The sequence below is a fragment of the Zerene cesonia genome, chromosome 8, assembly GCF_012273895.1.
Source record: "Zerene cesonia ecotype Mississippi chromosome 8, Zerene_cesonia_1.1, whole genome shotgun sequence".
Classification (NCBI taxonomy): Eukaryota; Metazoa; Arthropoda; class Insecta; order Lepidoptera; family Pieridae; genus Zerene; species Zerene cesonia.
The window spans coordinates 1807430-1829047 of NC_052109.1; the positions used below are offsets into that span (position 1 = coordinate 1807430).

Below are 21618 nucleotides of genomic sequence, written 5' to 3' on the forward strand. Positions count from 1 at the left end.
ATATTATTTAATTATTTAATACCAATTCTCAGTAGTCATGCTTTTTCGGAAAAAGAAAATGAAACCGCAAATTTAATATAAAATCCATATATTTAAAAAAAATTAATATTCGCATAGTTAACATTTTTAAAAGCGTATCTTGTACAATCATCCTTAAACTTTAAAATGTAATCGAATAAAATGTTGAATTAACAAAACTATGTCCTAAATTCATTTCTATTGTCGGATTATCCATGTTGTGGAATCATTACAGTCGGAATGTCCGCTTAATCTAGCTAAAAATAAAACAAAGCGTTATCTGTTCTTTGCTATTATTTGCATATTATGTTACAATTTGATAGAGTATAAAACGGGTTATTTGACTCGACAGCCTTATTTATTTTTTGAAAATGTAGCTATTAGATGTTAGAAATCTGGGATAGAGATTCAATCACAGCATAAAATGTGTTACAACCTTTATTACATAATGAGATAGGTTAAATGACCAGGTTTACTTTTTGCATATCGTACAATCGAGCAAGTCTCGAAAAACGCACGCAACGTAATACAGGAAAACAATCGACATCCATATAATATAATAGAGTACGATTGCCAACAGTAAGCGTTGTATGAAGTTTTGAAAGCAAGTGCCGCACTCGAAATTTTTACTATCCTTAACTTTCACTTTCTTCATTTTAATGTGGATTCGGACTAATTATATCATAAAAAGATTTCACCAAGTAGAATAGAGCAATCGTGAAAATAACGTGTATCATCAGCTCCAGGTATATAAATGGAATCGATTTTTCAAAGGTTATTATTATGTCAGACATAACCAATTTTCGTCATTATGTCAATAATTTTCTAAAATATCAATTTTGAACGCGTTACATCACTTCATGAGCGATCTATTATCACAATACCTATATGAAGTATATAAATACCTACACACATTCGTTGTATTCTTTACGCAAATTGGACCCAAATAAATAATATATCTCATTTTTCTAAATACTATAGAAAATGCTTAGTCCCGTTAACATTCTACGATTAAAAGTAACAATGACAAATTGAAAAAAAAAAAATCTAAGTAACTATATTAAAATTACTTTTTGACACGTCTTTATTCACTGTTAAATTTGTTTTAAAACTTTGCAAAGTTAATATATGTGTAGCTAATTATATTGATAGTTAATAATATAAAGGTTTCGTTATAAATGCTATCAATTATTTAATACACATAAACTTTTTAAATCGATCAAAGTTTAATGTCACAGAATTAATTTTTTAAATTTATATCTACTAAAGAATTTAACTCGGATTCGACAACTAACTTTTGACCAAACTTTGGTTTATTGCATAACCGCCACAAGGTATCACAGTATATATTCTTATCGTATCACATGCACTGTTCCCCGTGTTACAAGTACTGTATGCCGTATCACAAGTAATGTATGCAGTGTTACATGTACTGTATGCCGTGTGACAAGTAATGTCGTTGCCGTGCTCTGTATGCCGCGTCACATGTACTGTTGATGCCGTGTCACATGTACTGGTCGGTTGTCGTGAATTCGCCTGTTGTCCAGTCGGTTATCTACGCTTAGCAGCTGGTTTGGGCTTGTTAAACTGAAAGCTGGCACATTTGGGTATATGTCGCTCGGCGGCCGCTTGGTTGAAGCGGCGGTTGCAATGCGGACACTGTACGTAGTCCGGGTTTTCAGAGGGAGGTGGTGGGGGGAGATCGCTTAGCTTACCTGCAAGGGATACAATAATCGCTTAACGTTCATATTTTTAAATACTACAATACTACTAATTGATGGTGTTCATGATTATATCAAACTTATTTAATATGGAAAATGAAAAAAAAAAATCTTAGTCTACTAAATTTATAATTACCTATATCATAAAGAATTTCTAAGGTAAGATTTCACACAATAATTATTCGATCGATTAAAAATTATTTTACCAATTAAAAGGTACCTATATCTTTACCTAATAATATAGGCTTTTTACGCTTTTAGCTTTGTCTGGTTAGGTAAAGCCGGGGCGAACAGCTAGTATAAATACATATTCGGCTATACAAAGCGCCAACTCACCACCAGCGTTGAGATGCGCCTGCACCTGTTTGGCGGCGCGTATCGCCTGTATGAACTCTTCGTGCTTCTGCCGCCAGTTGTTGTTGAGTGACTTGCTCACTTTGCTCGACGATGTGCTGGCGCCCTTGCGTAGCTTGCCAATAAACGGCTCGGCTTCTGTGCCCTGTCATGTACCAATAATATTGTAGAATGATCGCCATTAGATTAACGCATTAGCGTGACTATTGCGGGAGATTCAAATAGTATTATGATTTGGATTAATTTATTTCACTAATGAGGAATTGCAGAACATCTACAACGTGACTTATTTGCAGTCCAATAAATGTACTTTATTCACGTGTGTGTATATTTTAATAAATAATAACACTAATTTCTGAAGATTTACAAAGTCACTTATGTTCCTTTTTATAAGTATGTTATACTCATGGGAATGGTAATCTTTGTCGTGACTTTGACAAAGATTTTGACGACTTCTCACTCTAAAGTTAGGCTACTGCGGGAGCGTGATTCGTTTTGTTTAAATTGACTTAATTGATAAGATGAATGACAATTTGGTTGCCCAATTGAATTGTTTTTAGGGTAATTTATGCTTGCCTTATAATTATCTGCATCGCTACCCTGTTCCAGTAATGCGTGAAAATTGAATAAATATATGTACTTTGATATGACATTAATCTGAAATAGTAGATGTTGTTTAAATAGCTTTGTGTATTATTAGAGAATGGAATTTTTATAATTGGTGTCCCGGCCATGTGTGGAGAATTTTCTTTCGATAAGATAGTCGGTTAACCAGTCACATAAAGCGTGATACTGAACTGTTAAAATGTATGACTGATGAGTTAAAAATAAGAGTTAACTGTAGATAGTCGAATTCATCAACGAACACTGTCCTGTTACTCGCTATATATCTAAAAAACCTATCCATTCAGTTGACAATACCCCGGTTAACTGAATGTAACGAAACAGGCGAATTATTTATTCCACAATACCCATTTCACTGAAAGTGTATTTAAACAGACAAACTATACAGTTCTGCTTGTCATGCCCCCCTCATAGTGTGAGATCAACGGACAGATGCGTGTCCCCCTTTATACAGTCTGGGCACTGAGCAGTGTGCGACTTGGTCAGTGTGGACGGTAGTAAATGTGCAGTATCAGTAGGCAGGTATACAAGTTTTGAGAGTGTCAACGTGCAGTGTGCAGTGTGTCTGGTGCCGAGTGTCACTCACCGCGAGACGGTGCTTGATCACGTCGAACGGCTTGCGTCGCTTCGCGTGCGTCTTGCGGCAGATCTCCTGGTGCTTGGCGAGCCGGTCGGGCGCGAAGCGGCGCCCGCACACCGCGCACGCGTCCCCCGCCGCACCCGCCGCGCCCCCCGCGCCTCCCGACCCCCGCGCCCCCGCCGCACCCGCCGCGCCGGCGCGGGCCCCGGACCCCGTGCGCACCTTCGGGCCGCTGGACGCTTGTGGACTCTAGCGTGTGGATACAAAATTTGGATCCAGTTTGTAGATACAGTAGATGCTTCCGATATATGTAGCTATATTTTTTATATTTATTATAATCCAATTAATAAGTATATTTTATAAGTAGACATAATTTTCATTCGTGAACAGTTTACTTAAGGATCTAATTACGTATATAATAACTAGCAAACTCAGAATAAGGTCACAAGACATAATTTTTTCAAATAATAAAAAAAACACATACCACGGGCGTTCTTCTTGGCACCTGAAAAAAAAAAACAAACAAAAAAAATAGTCAATCGAAGCGAAAGACCTTTCTCTTGCCCGTATAGTTAAAAATTTTCAACACATACAGATTCTAAGAAAACAGTCATCTACATATAAACAATGATTTTACTCGATATATGAGAGAACTTATTATGAATACCAAAAAAATTGTTAATTACATAGAGAAAAATAAAAATTCGATTAGAAACCGCTTTCGTCTTTAAGAACGTCAGTTAAATAATACCTATCCTTTTTTGGGGAACCCTGAAAATTTTACTTCAGTTCCATCTAAAATGTAAAAGGGGGCAGTATTTTCGAATTAAGAATATTATCTACTTAATTCAGAAATTTTAGCCTTGAAATCGTGATTTTAGCGCGAAAATAACTATTATATATTTATTATACTTACAGGGTTTACTCGCTGCATGACCCCTCGGGGTTTACTGGTGTTCTCCGCCACCTGTTCAATTTACCCCATTAATTTGCAACCACTGTCTAATATTTGCACTTTTAAATTTAAATTTTACAAAGCTTGTTTGACATCGTGGATTGAATTGTGTGAATGAAATGTGTGTCACTTTCGAATTTGGAATGACACATAAAAAAATTAAAAAAATATTAATGTTTTATGATTAAATGAGTTTGTCATAGCAAAGAGCATAAAAAATATTTTAATATTAAATTATATTCATAAAAAATATTTTAATATTAAATTATTTATATTTTTTATATTCATTTCAAGCTAAAAATGAAATCAGAAATAAAATCGTATGAAACTTAAATTATCTAAAAAAAGGAAATATATTGGTCTATGTATTAAACTAAAGGCTGGGCTCTTTGCAGTACTGCTTAATAACTTGTTACAAATTATCGGTCTTTAAGCAATTTATTAATTATGCACTACCACTTATTATTATATATAATTATGCACTACTTACCACATTTTCATTGGATACTTTCTTTGGCACTGCTGGTTTTGCTACGGGTTTTGTAGCCTTGGTCGTAGGTATAGGTTGTGGCGGGGGATTTCTATGAAGAAATTACTCCATGAATAGGAATTAAATACATATTATCATTTATCTATTTATAACAGAACTTCAGTTATTTACAGTTATATCGAATATATTATATCTACATTAAAGATACCAACTATTAAAGAAGACAAAAAAGAAAGCTTACAACAAAATACTTGATCCTATAGAGATAGAAACTCACCTCATAGAAAATATCTGAAACTATTCCAAGTCAAACAAACAAACAAACATACCGTTTAACCAGTCTCTTAAGCTCCTCCGGCTCCGGAGAGCGCGGCGTGACGGGCGCCAGGGCCTCTGGAAACGTCTCGTTCTCCAACATGTAGTTATTGTCCACGCGATCTAGCTCGTCCACCGAACTGATCTCTCTGCCGTTGCTTTTTGACTGAAGTGTAAATATATTTAGTGTATATGTATTTATAGTCACTAAAATGTATGTTTTTTAGACACGAATAAGTTCTTTTAGATCGCTTGGAGCTATCGCGTAGCACTTTTAGTGGTAGTATTGGGCAGTAAATAAAAATACTCTTTATGTGTAAATGGCAAGAAATCTCTATTTTATTTTCTTTTGCTTTTCTTTTCACTAATTTATTTTCAAACAAAACACCGTTTAGTATGAAATTAGTACATTTTTATATTAATTTCTAAATCAAAGTCTATTGTGATCAACAAATAAATATCGAATGTCAAACAATTAAACCGTACCAATGTTTTGACAGCATTGAGATCCAGTTCGTGGTTGTGGTTGAGATCGCCCGATCCATTTACAATGCTGTTCACTTTGTGTACCTGCAAAGGTCGTTATTAATATATACTGAAACAATCAAGTTCCTCAATATAGACTTAATAATACTAATAAGATCGATAACAACACAGACATCGATTAATTTGCCTATGTATCCATTGGCCTATACCACTGTCTATATATCTAATGATTATGTAGGTACATTTCTACAAACATCTGTCGATTACATCTCGTGTTTAATTTAACTCTATGTAATTGCATGTAAATCGATTTAACCAGAAACATTATTTTTTGGAAGTGCCAAATGAAGGATTAAGCTTATTAAGCTTAAGCTGCAAAGTTAAGACCATTGTCCAAAAAAAAGTTATTTAATTCGTTCCGTCTTTAAACATATGAAGATTTAAAGAAAATATTTTAATCCACGGTATTTATTATCCTTGTAAAATTAAATGTCTTGCAGCTCCCATACCCACGAGTGCTATAAAATTCATATTTTGTGTGCTTATAAAATCATTTAGGTCTTCTAAAGGATTTCATAAATTGCAATCTATCATTTAGAACAAAAAATACAAAATTTTAAGAATACGAATATTCCAGAACACGACTAATTAATTGTTTTAGTATTCACCGTATTGTTTTACATAGTGCGATAGATGAGCACCTACTTCACTCGTGTAGGCGGTTAACCGCACCGTCGACTTTGATTTAAGGCAAACTTGACGTAGATACCATTGTCAATATTACCGCAATAGTTGTTATTATAAGACATCATTCATATAGACGAGAAAAGTACCTACTGTTATATATTAGAACAACAGTTTGAAAGACGAAATTTGTAAATAGTCAATTGAAATATTACATCTGTAAGGTCTCGGGATGCGTTTCTCGGAGGACGCAATTTTTTTAAAGGATGTGTAGGTGGTAGAAGCTTATCTTCAAGTTTTTGTTACCTTGCTCAATGTTTTATCTCTTAAACTAGTAATCCTACAAATACTTTCGCAAGACATTATTTTAAATGAATTGTAAACTGAAATATCTGCAACTCCGTTGCTATTATTTTTTACCGTAAAATGTCAATACTTTAAATGACGATTTATAGCGCTCCGAAGTTGACCGAGTTCTTCGGTCCTCTTAGAAACGTAACCCTCATTGTGACTCTTCAATGGACAAATAACTCAAGAGCAAATTACAATTAAATGGCCTAATATTGACATCAAGTACAACTTGTCTAGCTTTATATAAATACAAGTTATTAGAATTTTGTTTACTATTGCAGAAATGTAATACGTTTGCAAATGGTGAAAAATTAAAGAAATATATGTCACGAAGAAAAACATACATACCTGGGTTATTTGTTTCCTGACGCTGTGTGAGCTAACAGTATTCTGGGCTCGAATTGACGTCTTTTTTTCCAGCGTGGCCTTCGTCGTAGTGTTGCTAACTTTAGTGTAGCCATTTGGCAGAGCCTTCCTGGGCTGTGCCCGCTCCGTGTTTTGTATCGGTTGAAGCGGGTAGCTCTTGTCGATGCCTGCTTTTGTACGACGCTCTTCGAACATTTGACGCACCTGAAAGTTATATTGCTTGTACGTGGAGTGGGTGTTGCGTGTTGGCTGAGCATCGAAAGAGAATTTGACATTTATAAGGATGTCTTCTCACAAATGCGAGTGTATGCTTGTTTGCTTGTCTCCCCGTCCGAGTCACAGAGGCTTCAGTCTATCGCTATGGACTGTGAACAATCATATTACTTTTGACCACGTGGGCGAGGCCGTGGTTGGAAAGCTCCCACATTATCATTATATTACTAGCAATACATCGTTGTTTGAGTATTGGTGCAAAAGAATTAAGGATAGTATCTTTTTATGTCAAAGGATCTTACAAGCTATGAATTTGTTAGTTATCAATTCAATTCTCAAAATAAGACGCAGAGTCATTGCACACTAAAACGATTTTTTGATTATATTGTTAGAAATGTTTGAGTGATTTGGACAGATCTATAGATGAATATCCTATACGGAAACACAAGCAATGTTACCTTTCCGGGTTGATGCGGCATGGGTGGGCTTGGGGTTGTGACATTGCCGTTACTGGGGGAATGTCTGACTCTATCCAGGGCTCTGGCCTGCTGCGCCTCGTATAGCGATGCGATCTTCAACTCCTTCTCTTGTAACTGCTTCTGCTGGAACCGCGCCTATCGAGAGAGAAACCTTTTTATTATTATACGGTTGAGAAATAGACTTTCAAGTATGATGAATTTGTTGTTAATTAATGTGGTTAGTTATGGTTATATAAACTATTATGAAACTTCCTAATTTTTTTTTTGGGATTGAGAAAAATATGACAATATCAAATATAATAATATAATATAAACGGTGAACAAAAGCCATTTGGTATAAGGGAATAAAATCCGATCACATGATACTATTATACGAACACTTATGTGTAACCTATGAGCTAATGGATATCTCCCTTCGATAATTTATTTTAACGAAGTACATTTATTGTCGAGTTATTGAAGTGTGATAAGCGGTATTAGTTTAATATTTCCAGAATGAGGTAAGTGATAATAATTATTATTAATGTATAAATAGTTAATGACAATGACAATTAGTATATTTAGCATCGATATATAAGTGTGACCAAGTGATCGAAAAATAGTTTAAATAGAAGTGGATAGTTTCATGATACAAAATAACATATTTATTAATTTGATACTAATGTTTTTGTGTTGCGAGAAAATTCTTTAAGTGTCTTATAGGCTAGTTCTACTTTTTAAAAGAAAACAAGGTCGTATCGCTATTGTATACTTATATTAAAAAAGGTTACGATTCAAATTGTTTAAAAGCCTATTCTTTGAAGTATTAGATACAATAACGGAACTTAAGTCTTTGTAGAATTTTGAGTGAATAATTTATCAACTTCAATAGTCTAAAAATTTTCACTCGTATTTTTGTAAAGGAGTATATTATAGGGAACTATCATTTTCTCGCGGCTTCGCACCGGTTAAATTCGGAGTAGTTTAATAAATATTATTATACATACCTAAATTAATAAAAACCTAACTAAATACATACCTCATTAAACCTTAATCTTAAATCACTTTATACATAAAAAAATCAAAATCCGTTGTATAGTTTTAAAGATTTAAGCATATATAGGGACATAGAGACAGCTAGAGAAAGCGACCTGTTTATATTATGTAGTAATGCAATATTTGTTAAGGTTAATATTTTAAAACGAAACACCACTAATCGTAATAGGATACGCTTGACAGAACAGGAGGTCGACTCCTACGCATCACAAACCTGCTCACCGCCTTCCTTTATTGTTATTTACATAATTTCCGCGCTACACTTTCGAAGGTTAGATTCTGAATAATTGTACGGTTATTTAAGTTTATTGTTTTTGTTCTTATACATTATAATTTATAGTTCACATTTCACCTTCACACTCTAGAGAACAGAAATTTCAGTGACGATGAAATTTAAGACACGCTGGTAAGTCTACGCCCTATTTAATATGTTGGTACACGTATTTGTATTACCCGAAGATATATTACATTTTAAGAGTCGATAATTAAAATATCCATGCACAGATTCAATCAATAAACATATGCTTTTAACATAGGTATGTAATTATTAATTCACGCCAATTGCATTGACGCATGCATCACACCAACATATTCTCAGAGGAACAGATTTCACCCTTCCTATAAATAGTGTGGAATCCCAACATTAGCATTCATTACGCGGTGACATTGTTACGCGCCGTCAGCTCGTTACGCAATCAGGTTGTATGCCTAATTAACACCGTCACAACGGTCAGTTGGTCCACAGACATTGATTGGATTCAATTATTGCGTTTACTTGGCGTTTAATTAGCGTGCCAAGGGCTGATTCGTTAGTGTACATTGCTATTTAGACAACGACAGGCCCCGAGTATAAATTACATAGCAATATCATTTAAATTCATTAAGGAAGTATCCTTATTTATTAAAGGCCTTGGAAATATAAGGATGCATGAAACCTTTGACAGGCCAAGGATGCTGAAACCCTGTCAAAGAAAAATCAACGAAAAATTATGTTATTTCTACGTATCTTTAATGTTCACGATGCATATTTAAACGTTTTAAATATTGGTTTTGTAAATATGCAGTCTATTTTATATTTTTGTTTTTGTGTTTTTAGAGTCAATTAAGAAAAGAAATTTGTTTTTCTGTTATAAGAAATATATTGATAAATATTAACTGCTTATATCTAAAACTATAAAAGGATATTGCTATTCAAATAAGTTGTCTGAAACATCGTAGGTGGACAATCGATGTGATATGATATTTATAAACATTACAAGGTCATTTGCAATCATCGATTAAATTTTTAATTAGACTTACTTATTCATATCGACCTTGACAGATTACATTAATTAAAAGTTATAAATTTTCATTATAACAAGTAATAAATTTTGAAATTAAAGAATTTTTAACGGATATTAAATGCGATCAATTCAATATATTATTTAATCCGACGTTTCGAACACTTTGCACTTGACCGGGTACGGGGGAGAAGTACTTAATTATTATAAAGCAAATTATAAAAAGTATCTAAAGATGGTGCATATTTTTAACACATTTTTTTAGAATCTAAATCATTATAAACTCTCATTTCATTCAATTTTCAAGACCAACGGTATCTGAATGATTCTACAGAGGCCAGGAGAGCTCTGTGTTTGTGCCTTTTAATATATTACCTTAAAATTACAGCATTATTTTGCATGTTTGTTTAGACACCTATAATTGTAATATAATTAATTTCCATATTATATACGTCAAGGCGAGCGGTCTCGTGAACAAAACTTCCATATATGGGAAGCTCACACTTAGTTGTGTCTGACTCATCGTCTGTCAACGACCTTACTGCAGATAGAAACGAGTCTCACTTGAATCTTTAATGTTATCGCAATTTTGATAATGCAGTGATATTATCATCATTATGTAACAGAATATATTTCATTTCTCTAGAAGTATGTATTCAAATGCTAATTCCGAAATGTTTTATCCGAATTAATCATATATTTTAGAAACAACGATCCGCTTGAGTTTTCTGAATTTATTCTTTAATTTTTTTTCATTTGTACAATAACTTAGGTTTTTACATTAGTTTTTAAACGACGTGTATATCTAATATATAAAATTCTCGTGTCACAGTTTTCGTTGCCAAACTCCTCCGAAACGGCTGGACCGATTCTTATGAAATTTTGTATGCGTATTGGGTATGTGTGAGAATCGGCCAACATCTATTTTTCATACCCCTAAAGGATAAGAGTAAGGCAGAACAGCGTTTGCCGGGTGCAGCTAGTTTGTAATATAATTCAATTTAGTAAGGAGGATGGGAACACTACCGCTCTATCTGACACGCTTACGCTGGATGCCAGATCGCAAGTGCATTAAAGTTTCTGCGAAGTGACTTCAACACCATTGGTCACAATTTGCAAACTAGTTTCGTATTCAACATCGCGAGCGTGACTCACGAGGTCGTATGCTAAGCGTGTGATGTAACACACGATCGCCTACGTTCGCTGACTAACTTAACATGGCATCTTTGGTCGCTGCGATGTGTAGAAAAACATATTGGGGTAACTGTACAAGTTCTTTAAATACTTATACCAACCAAAAATTTTGTTTCCAAGATTTTTGAAGATCGCAGACTGTATGAGAAATTCTCCTTTACTAAACAAATATTGCTAAAATAACAAGTTTATACACCTACCGACATTTATGAAGAAAATTTAAATTCTAAGGTATTACTATTTACTAATCTCACCTTTGAATCCACTAAAGTGAGCCAACCATTTCTAATTTCCGAAGGATCAGCAATATCTAAGGACGAAGAAGACATGGTTTTGAGGCGACGTGACTTCCAATGTTCCGGGTTCCACCAGTTAACATGATCCAAGGATCTCGAGTAATGTGTTTCCATAACTTTATTTTGTTAAAACTTAATTTGACAAGGAAAGAAAATTTTGCAAGAAAGTAAGTTAGTTTCTAAAAAATGGTTCTTTATTCAATATCCAAATTATTACATAATGATAAAAAAACTGACACTATTTTAGAATCAACCTGATTTCCAAATAAACATCCAAGACATACTGAATGAATTGAACAAGTTTCAGAACTTATGGTTCAAAGTTTTGTTTGTTTTTCCGTTCCTATGCAACCGAGCACGTGGCAACCAATGTCACGCCATTAATAAACCATGACCTGCGAGTGACTTACCGTTAACTTGACCCTGTTATTGCGAGATCTTTTATATTTTGCAAGTGAGTATACGTAACATTCGCAACATATCAAAATAAGACTTATGCAGCAGTGTTAAGGTTGAATTTAAAGAAACATTCGAGATTTGCAATATGAGCTATATTGAAAGTAAACAATGATGGGACAAATTGCTTGTTTCTTGTGGATTGACAATGGATCGATTAAATAAACGTACGCTCCCCTAATGGGAACTTGATGGAGTTATCGTGTTTCTCATGTAAGTACAATAATATTAAGATGATTTTTTTCACGAATTGACAAGGCTTAATGTTATTTCTTAGTGTATTAATTGTAACGCCACAAGATTAAGAACTTTTTGTAAGGAAGTATAATGTGATGACAGCTGTTAATTTCACACATAAATGAAAGAATGAATAATATTAATGATACGGGCACTCATTGTAGTTCTTTTACATATTCAATATTAAATGACAGAATAGGATCCTCCAACGAATGACCAAAAATAATATAAAATGTTTTCCCCACCTTTATACAAGTTTCAAAGCAAAACGCCAAGCCAAATTATACACCTACAATCTACGTATAATGTAGTACATATATATTGAAAATATAATTGGGTCCTTATCCACATTTCATAACAAACCCGCGCAACAAGAATTTTGAAATATAAACTTTAAAAATAAATCGTACATTTCATGAAATCTTACTGCACTCGCTGTTTAAATTTCGCATCGAATAAATATTTCAACGGTGCAGTCCTTACTTTCTAACTTTCCAATATTATGCTTGGAAATCTTGGCCTTTGGCATCGCTGAGCTAACTGAGCAATGCGAGATGAACTTTATGTTAATGATCTAAGGTATATTGTTCGCCTACGTAGCTGGATGCGAATCCATAAATGTTCACTCAACGAGACTATTGACTCATGATAGCTTCCTTATTGGGCGTTTGTGACGTAAGCACTTTCGTTAATTTGGTCTCATTGTACGCCAACATTAAATGTGGCTTCCGTATGTCGACTTAGTGGCATATATAATTATTATTGTTCTGACTTGCAAGTACTTTCCATTTCAGATTACCGAAAAGTAAAAGCTGCAACGAATTGTTTCATTTAGCTCAATTAATTATGCACTTTTAAGTTTTTTCTTACTAAATGATTGTCGGTAGGATAAGTATTAAAAGTATAGAATAGCATTACTACGATGTTACAACAAAAGCAAATTCTGTTTACGAAGAAGTTGACCTTCCCCCAACAAAGTATCAAATTATCGTCACAATGTATGAGGTGTCCACTGTCTATGGACCCTCACTTGGTCACGGTTTACGCGTTATTGACGTCATTAAGATGGCGGATGATTCAACGACTCGTTCGCTTTCCCAAGGACAGGAGAGCTAGGATGGTCGAAGGATCTTGTAATGAATACCTTTTGACTGGACGTATTGAGCAGTCATTGTGATGTATTTGTGCTTGCATAATATAAACTTATCAATAAAAGTATTAAATAAAGTTTCAAATAACATAATGGGTTCACATCGACTAAGTCGGGATATTTATTTGCCTACCTACGATATAAAATATGCCATTGTTCACGTGTTTAAAAATATAATGAAGAGAACCCAGATAACGCTGTATATCGTGCCATTTAACCGTGTTTTCAAAATTTAATATATGGACGCTTGAAACGCGATTTCTATTCATACAGGAAATTAAGCAAAAAATACGCGTCATGTATCTACTATGAGCATGGAATTGACGAGGTTTAGTTAGATGAGTTTTCTTTCAGACAATGCTGAAAGCAGTAAGGCCCATAATTTTGAAGGAATGATAGATGACTATCCTCTAGTGTCAGCATAGGGTTATACTTTTTATATAAAGACTTCACTAAAGTTCACACAAATTATGATTTCACTTTTGGCCAGTTATACTTAAAAAATAGCAAATAAAGGTTTCATTATGTCTTAATTTGTACCTCATACACTATAATTAAATATTCCTCATGTGAGGTCAATGTATAAATAATGAATAGTGTCAAGTAAAGTAATACCGCTTCGTCAATTACATTGGTGGACCTTAATTGGTCATTTCAGTATTGAACTGTTTTATATCAATTTGCCGCGATTGAATAACGAGCTCAATATATTTCACTGACAAGATGTAAAAAAATAAACATTATTGTGGTAATTTAGAGAGATTTATAGAAATTTGCTTGTTAAATTTCGAGAGATTTTGGTAGTAACCATATAGTTTGACGATAATCGCGATAATAGAAGTGTATGCAATATAATTACTGTAAAGTATAAAATTTGAGCTGAAACTTGATAATAAGGTTATTGATGCAACGTTTTCCAAAATTACTTAGCTATTTTCCAGTATGATACTTGTCTTCAATTTGTTGCATAATTTCATATGCTCATATATTTTTTGCTTGCATCTGTTGTTATTGTAATTGTGTCACAATATAACCTTACCATTCGCTTTGTTCTTTCTATCTGTGAAAGAAAAGAAAAGGAAATTAGGCAGGAAAGGAAATGAGGTCTTTCGAGGAGGCAGGAGATAGGCTATTACTTGATTTAAGCTCAGTTTTGAAGGACTTCGGTAGAAAATTGGAATGAGGAATACCATGGTATATAACTTATATATATGCGATTATAAAATAACGCATTTATATCCACATTTTGACTTTTTTTTTAATGTAATTATTTTAACGCACATGTACACATAATTATGTCGAACTTGATTTAAATATAATGTCACGCTCTTTGTGATTCTTAAAAATTAAAATAAAAATTTACTAATATGTAAATCATTTTGATCACTACTGATAAATACGTCATCGGAACATCTGTTCAAAGATTGTGTGATAATGCAGTATATACTTCATCCATTTAAGTAACTATGTAGTTCACTATATCACGCGTGTTACTGCATTCCTTTTATACTTACTAATGAAAAGCATAGAGCAGCGGATACAATAAAACCTTTTAAAACATAAACGCCGTTCGAACTGGCTGCTCTGAAAGGCGAATATGTTTTTCAATTTATATCCATCATTTTAGCTCGATGAATTGAGTAATTGGCACCTATAATACCAAAGTGATATTATGAAATGTTGAGGGTTTCAATTGCAATCTCGTTTCATCCAGATAATATTTTGTAGAGAGATAACACTGACACCGGTTATGCGTCTCGCAAGTTAACCTCATTAATATCCTTTTGTAATATGTGCTAGGAAACTCATAAAGCTGGGCCAACAGCACACGATAAGGCCGGATAAGTAATGAACACTTTCAAGATAATATAAATTAAGTCGACTCTACTTCACTTGGAACATTATTGACTCAAGTGTCCATTACGGCGCATTCCTCGATTAGTCAGAACGGCTCGCACTTTCCGCCTCGGTACTTTGTGTGTACTGCATATATCTGCTGTAATAATAACGCTTTTGTTTTGATATTTCTATTGTTTCATCGATTGCACATATCCAGGACCTTACTAAGGGCACGGCCGCTGTAGTGCAATGCTATTGACACGCTGATTCGCCATGACTGATAAGTGAACGGTTGCTCAGTGATTTAGCAATGAGAATTTTGCTTGAAATGGACCAGAGGACTGAGATTATATTATGTGCGGCTTATTTGTCATTATAGTTTTTCATATGGTTAGATTTAAGTATACTCCCATCAATGACATTATATTCCCATTAAGTTCTTGGGTTGTTCCCACTAATGTTTTTCAAATTATTTTGGAAGTATCAAAAGCAAAGACTTAAAGGATTAAACCATTATTCAAACACAGAGTTTCAATTATAGCAATAAATTAATTTTGAGAAAATAAATAAAAAAAATCTTATAATATTGATAATATGGTAATTACATAGAAGGAAGGCAAACAATATATCTAAACACAGCTGCAACACAATTATAATTTGCTTTAACAATTGCAAATACTTAATATGCTGAAGAATTGAAAAAACGGTAATTATTATATTTTCAGTGCCTTCGAAAGAAGACTTACGGCATTGCATAATCTGTTAAATAATAAAATACTTTTGTTTAAGGAACTCGAAGAAATACGTAGGCGGTTGTTGCAATTTTAAGCAGTTATCGTAAAAACCAGATCAGATAGCTCCCACGTACCACCACTTATAGATACAAGGGTATTTTTGTATAGACGTTCGCGATGTTTTATAACCTTTTACCTTTAAAATACAATGACATAAAAAAAACATCGCTTGATTTATGTTGGGACGTGTTCGAGTTTCGTTATGGAGGTTTTCTTTTGGTCGTTGTAAATAATAATATGTATTGAAGAGTATTTCTTAAAAACGGAAAATATCAGAGAAGCTAGGGCAGTTTATAACTTGAACAGTAAGGAATATTCCATTCCATAAGAGTGATAATATTGATATTATTTTGTAATAAACCATGTTTCCTCAATTCCATCGACGTTTGCATTATCCCTGTCGTTCAGATTTCATAGTGCCGTAAAATGATACAGTTACAAAAGGCCTATTGAAGCACACACAGGTTCACTATACACAAATCGATATCAATGCATTTAGGTCAAGTACTTGAATATCATTTTGCATTTATCCAACTATACTATGCGGGAATATGGCGAATATCATTTTTGTAAATAAATTGTGGGAGGATAAGACATATTTATAACTTATGTATGTTTATGTAAACAAAGGCCAAGAGACACCACTCATTTTTAAGCTCACCTTTTTATATACTATTATGTTTTAGATTTATGATGCAGAAGTCAAAACGTAGTCGGCATAATCATTATTTATGTATATTTTCACTAATATAGAAATTTTGATACACATATCTACATCTTTTTAAATTTTTACTTATTAAAACTGTGCCCATTACATCACTTACTGTGAAATGTAGCTTACTTTTGCGTGTATACGATAAGCGTCGCGAATAAGGTCATTCACACAAGTCATATTTTTATGATAGTTACCTCACCACCGCACCTCGTAAGCTCAGTATGATTAAATAACTTTATGACAAATTATAATGCTCGTAAGACACGATCGTATAAAGCTCAATACACAATTTCAACACGATATGACGATTTTCGTTTAACAACAACTTGATTTCAATTGGGGTAATAACGTTGAATATTGCCAAAACTGGCTATATTTAAAATATAAGGGAAATTTGTTTAAAACTTTCTACATCACCATGTAAAATCTTTAAGGAGCCAAGTGACTTGCTAGTATCTAATCTTGTGCTATCAAATACAGGTTAGGAATTAAACAGGACTTGCTATATTAGAAACTATTTCTCGAACCATCGCCAAGGCTATACTTAGTAATAAATTGTAATAACTAATAATATAGGCTTCAGGCGATCTTACGTTTAGTAATTATGATAGCGGATAATAGGTTAGAGTAATTGTTAGGGAGTAATACAATGACTTATGGTTAATTTCATCCTTTTAATAAAATAATAATATTTTAGCATTTAATATAGAGACGACCAATTAATGAAAATTAACAAATTTTGAAGGATTTTTCAATCTCTTAAAATAACATTATTCTCGGTCTGGTATAGTAAGATGAGCAGAATCAGAAGAAAGCGGAGTTATCATAGGAATGCATAGTAGAGTTTCAGTTTAAAAAATGCCGCCCCTCGGTCTACCTTTGTATTCCCTTTTGGAATTAATCGTCGATAGAGGTTAAACCGTTATTTTCAATACTGTGACCCGAATTGCAGCATTGTCAAGTTATCGACCGGTGGAAGTGGGCCAACGTGACACGATGACACGTCTCCCCATTATATTATTACCAATGTTTCCGCCCTTGTGATGTAAACATTTATACATTTCGTACAATTGTGTAACTTTTTATTTATGGATTAATTTTCAAATTATTGTAGCGCTCGAGACGTCTGGAAAACATCTTTGACGAGATCATGCTATATAGCTTATAGAGTTCGGTCGTACACGTATAGGGCGCTCAAAATTCTATTACTGTATACGCATAAAGGCGTATTAAGGCAGTAGTTGTTCTATGCAAATGCAGTAATCGAAAAAAATCGATACTTTAACTTATCAGAATAGCTGTATATAAACTTGATAGGAACTATGAAGATTGATGTCATTCAAACAATGTTAACATATCAGGATACGATAATCTTATCAAGTTTTTCCAACAAGCCAACGTATTTTAGGTTAGGAATTACTTCCTCGATACAAGCCTACACGTTAAATATACATATCAGTAATTTAATTGAACAATTACCATATGGAATCCTACTATAATATTATAAATGCGAAAGTTTGTAAAGATATGTGTGTGTTTGTTACTCTTTCACGCAAAACTTCGCAACGCTACTGAACCGATTGCAATTAAATTTGGTACGAAGACAGCTGGACAACTGGACATATATAACATATAGGCAAGGCTTTTTATCCTGATATTCCTACGGGACACGGACTTACGCGGATGAAACCGCGGGGCGCAGCTAGTAATGAATATGGTAGGATCAGGACCCTTGCAATTTTGTTGTTCTAAGTGTTGCAACTCGGAATTATATTTTGAATTGCAAAAGACCATTGTCGACAATGTACAGTAAGTTAACGGTCATTAGCCTTTCCGTTTCCTTCGTCGCACTTTGTAAATTTTTGAAATAGGATAATTTATGTATTTTTGAATAGAATCGACCGTTAGGTTTAATGTTTATGTAAACCCGACATGATTGAGGTGAAGCGTAAAGTATAGATTGTTGAATACAGAACTATTATCCTTCATTTGACCATTAATTTTGATTATTTGTATTGTATTATGTTTTTTATATAATGTTGAGTGTTATAGTTGTGAGTTATTTTCTTTATTCTTTTTAAATTTGGAACAAATAAACCGGATGGATTTTTTTATATTTGTCCTCTAAAGGATAAAATGGTTAACAATTATTTTTCAATTTCATATATATAGTATATTCATTTAGCCGTGAATAAATATCAATGTAGAAATGAATAAGTTTCGCATATGTACACGTTACAGTACTGTGATGATTACTTACCTATTCGGTTCAACAACCTTTGACCGATGCTGTGAAAAAAGCTAGATATGGCTTCGAGGATTTAGAGCTCAAGTTATTATCTGTAACGCTATCATAGAGAAAATTAAAAGGCTAATGATAATAACCTTTCTCTTGACTCAGCAATAACGGCAACGAGTAAGTACGTATTTTATGTAAATGTGCAAACGAAAAGCAACTAGATTTTATGATTGCAGCACGTACAGGCTACAAATTTAAGAAGCAATATAATGGTATAGTTATTCATTATCAGATTAATTTAAATGTAAATGAAGCAGAGTTGTACGTTTATTATTTACGTACATTTTTTTTCTATCAAACACAATCTCAAGAATTTACGTACAATTTTTTTCTATCAAACACAATCTCATAATCAAATCAATCTTTCGAAAATCCACGGAGTTATCGATAAATACAGTGGAATAGCGATCCTCCTTTGTTTTTGGGAATGACGATTAAAAATACTTATTTTACACGCCATGCGGTTCAAATGAACGAGTAAATAATAAATAAATGAACGAAATGACCGAGGTCAAGGTTCAGTTCGCGAGATGCTTTGTATATAAATCGGTTTGCATCTTCCGTTCCTTTCAAACGGATGGGAGAATATTGCGGTATGAAAAGGATAGAAGGTTTGCGAAACTTGTAACGAATTTTGCGGTTTAAAAAAATAACCGTTCGTGATTCATATTGGAATGTTTGTTTTGTCTATAGAGTTTAATTAAACTTCACTCGGAGTTATGAAGTGGCTTGAGGTAAATGAGTGATTATAAGTATAGAGTAGTTACTAAAATTAATTGACATTTTGCGATATAGAGCAAATAATAATGACGAATTTCCATTGAATGTTGTTATCTTTAATTTTTTAAAGCAAAACTTATTCTACTTAGTTTTAAGTAAAGTCTCCTGTTTTAAAGAGAAGTATGATTTTTTATATACAATTGACTAAAGTATAAAGTAGATAGAGATAGAGAAGTAGTAAAATGTAGAGTTTTTATTACTGCTTATTGTTAAAATGTAGTAATTTATTTATAAACAGCGTTCAAGTAGTTCAATTTGCGCAAAAACTAAGAACGTATACTGTCTCAATATATCGTATACTAGTATAACCAATTGTTGAAGTAAACAAGGATAACAATATTATCAGAAGGCACTTTAGGTTTGTAGGTACCTACGTAACATATTATTTTGCATTTGTGTCGAATATTACCCAGCAATTAATTATTACAATACATAATGATCCAGTTGTAATGTAGAGCTTTATATTTTTAAACAATATCAACAGTCATATTATATTATTCTTTAAGCATGTTTAAATTTTATCAAAAATTGATTGTTATTTTTTAATTATAAAATCAAAACTATAAAGCTCACCTGCATTTGCAGTAACCGCGAGCCTCCAGTTTTTTCCATGACTCTCCTCTATTATAATATCAACACACCTATGAAAAACTTTACTGTATTGTTATTGTATAACTTTAATAAAAATAATGTTCCGCAAATAAAACGATAACACGCGATTTATCAAAACACATTTATTTACAAATTTTGACACTTGAACAATACGAATAAAATGTCGCCGAGATTTGACAATATTTTAATTTCGAACGCGCGCAGAGTATAAAGTTTTTTTTTTTTTATTATTTAAATGGCTTAGGAAACACACTCGTGACACCGATTAAACAAGTCAGCGGTCGCCAAGCGACTCAGACAGTCGGCTCACAGCTGTTATGTCGGGCTTACGGAGCGAATCGTCGAGAGATGGCGCGGTTGAGCCGCCCACATTCAAGCGCTGGATAAGTAATTTAACTGCATTTTATGCAATGCTTGAAGTCATGAAGAGCTTTGTAACGAGTTTAGCAAATTGAGTTGATAACTTCGTGGCACTTTAATTATGTAATGCTAGAATACAGTATGTGTATATTAAGGGATCAAAGTAAATTTATCGAAATGTGTAAATTTAAATTCTTTAATCATACATATTTAATGCTTTTTATTATTTAGTATTATGATATTTTTTATCATTTCACATATCTTTTAAATATGTATGTATTGTATTTTTTGTTAATAAAAGCGTAATTAAAATAATAATAAATAGCTCTAACATTATTTTTTAATTCGGATGTATAATTATGTTTTACAGCATTATATAAATTTTACGAATCTTGCTTAAAATACTTACTTATCTAGATTGTTATTTGAAAATAACGGCGGAAGATGATAAAAGAAAAAGTAGTAAAATTTGCAACATGTGGCTCTAGCTGGGGTTTCTCACAGTATATTTCACGACTTTGTATTCATTTTGTTTTCCATTGACGATTTATATTATAATAATAGCAAGGACAACGAATAATAAATAATATTCATATTTTCAGGAACAAAACTAGCAGAATAATGTAAGCAATGTTAATAATCGTAAAATTAACTCGTGAAATTATTGTATTGTCCGAACCTTGAGGAGTCGATTACGACATACGAACATACAGATGAAGCTAAAGGAAGCATGTGAATAATGGAAACGTTACCTACTGTTTAAAAAATATTTTTTTATAAATTGAACTGCATAAAAAAATTATGCATAAATTCCTAAATTCAGTAAATTTCAGCCCATTGGGAACTGTTCAACCGCAGAAACTATTGTTGAAGTTTTATGCACTACGTACGTTTAATGTTGGGTTGATGAAATTAATACGCTACATTTTTGTGAC

The 21618-nt window shown here is 33.1% G+C and overlaps 1 protein-coding gene across 1 annotated transcript; it reads right to left on the bottom strand.

Moving 5' to 3' along the window:
• Positions 1-81: 81 nt before the first annotated feature.
• Positions 82-20639, bottom strand: LOC119828408 (zinc finger C2HC domain-containing protein 1C). Its single transcript, XM_038350547.1, has 11 exons — positions 20285-20639; positions 7616-7771; positions 6927-7148; positions 5544-5627; positions 5072-5223; positions 4743-4833; positions 4214-4264; positions 3782-3802; positions 3304-3546; positions 2076-2238; positions 82-1733 (listed from the first exon to the last, which is right to left on the bottom strand). The coding sequence occupies exons 1-11, from the start codon at positions 20321-20323 to the stop codon at positions 1570-1572; spliced, it is 1386 nt and encodes a 461-aa protein (XP_038206475.1). The 5' UTR covers positions 20324-20639; the 3' UTR covers positions 82-1569.
• Positions 20640-21618: the final 979 nt, after the last annotated feature.

Bases quoted from the DNA above. Each gene is read 5' to 3' on its own strand.
- LOC119828408 (XM_038350547.1), bottom strand. From the start codon at position 20,323: ATGGAAAAAACTGGAGGCTCGCGGTTACTGCAAATGCAG. The intron at 7,149-7,615 runs GTAACATTGCTT...TATAACTTTCAG, and splicing joins TGCCGCATCAACCCGGAAAG to GTGCGTCAAATGTTCGAAGA. The intron at 4,834-5,071 runs GTATGTTTGTTT...ATTTCTTCATAG, and splicing joins CTTAAGAGACTGGTTAAACG to AAATCCCCCGCCACAACCTA.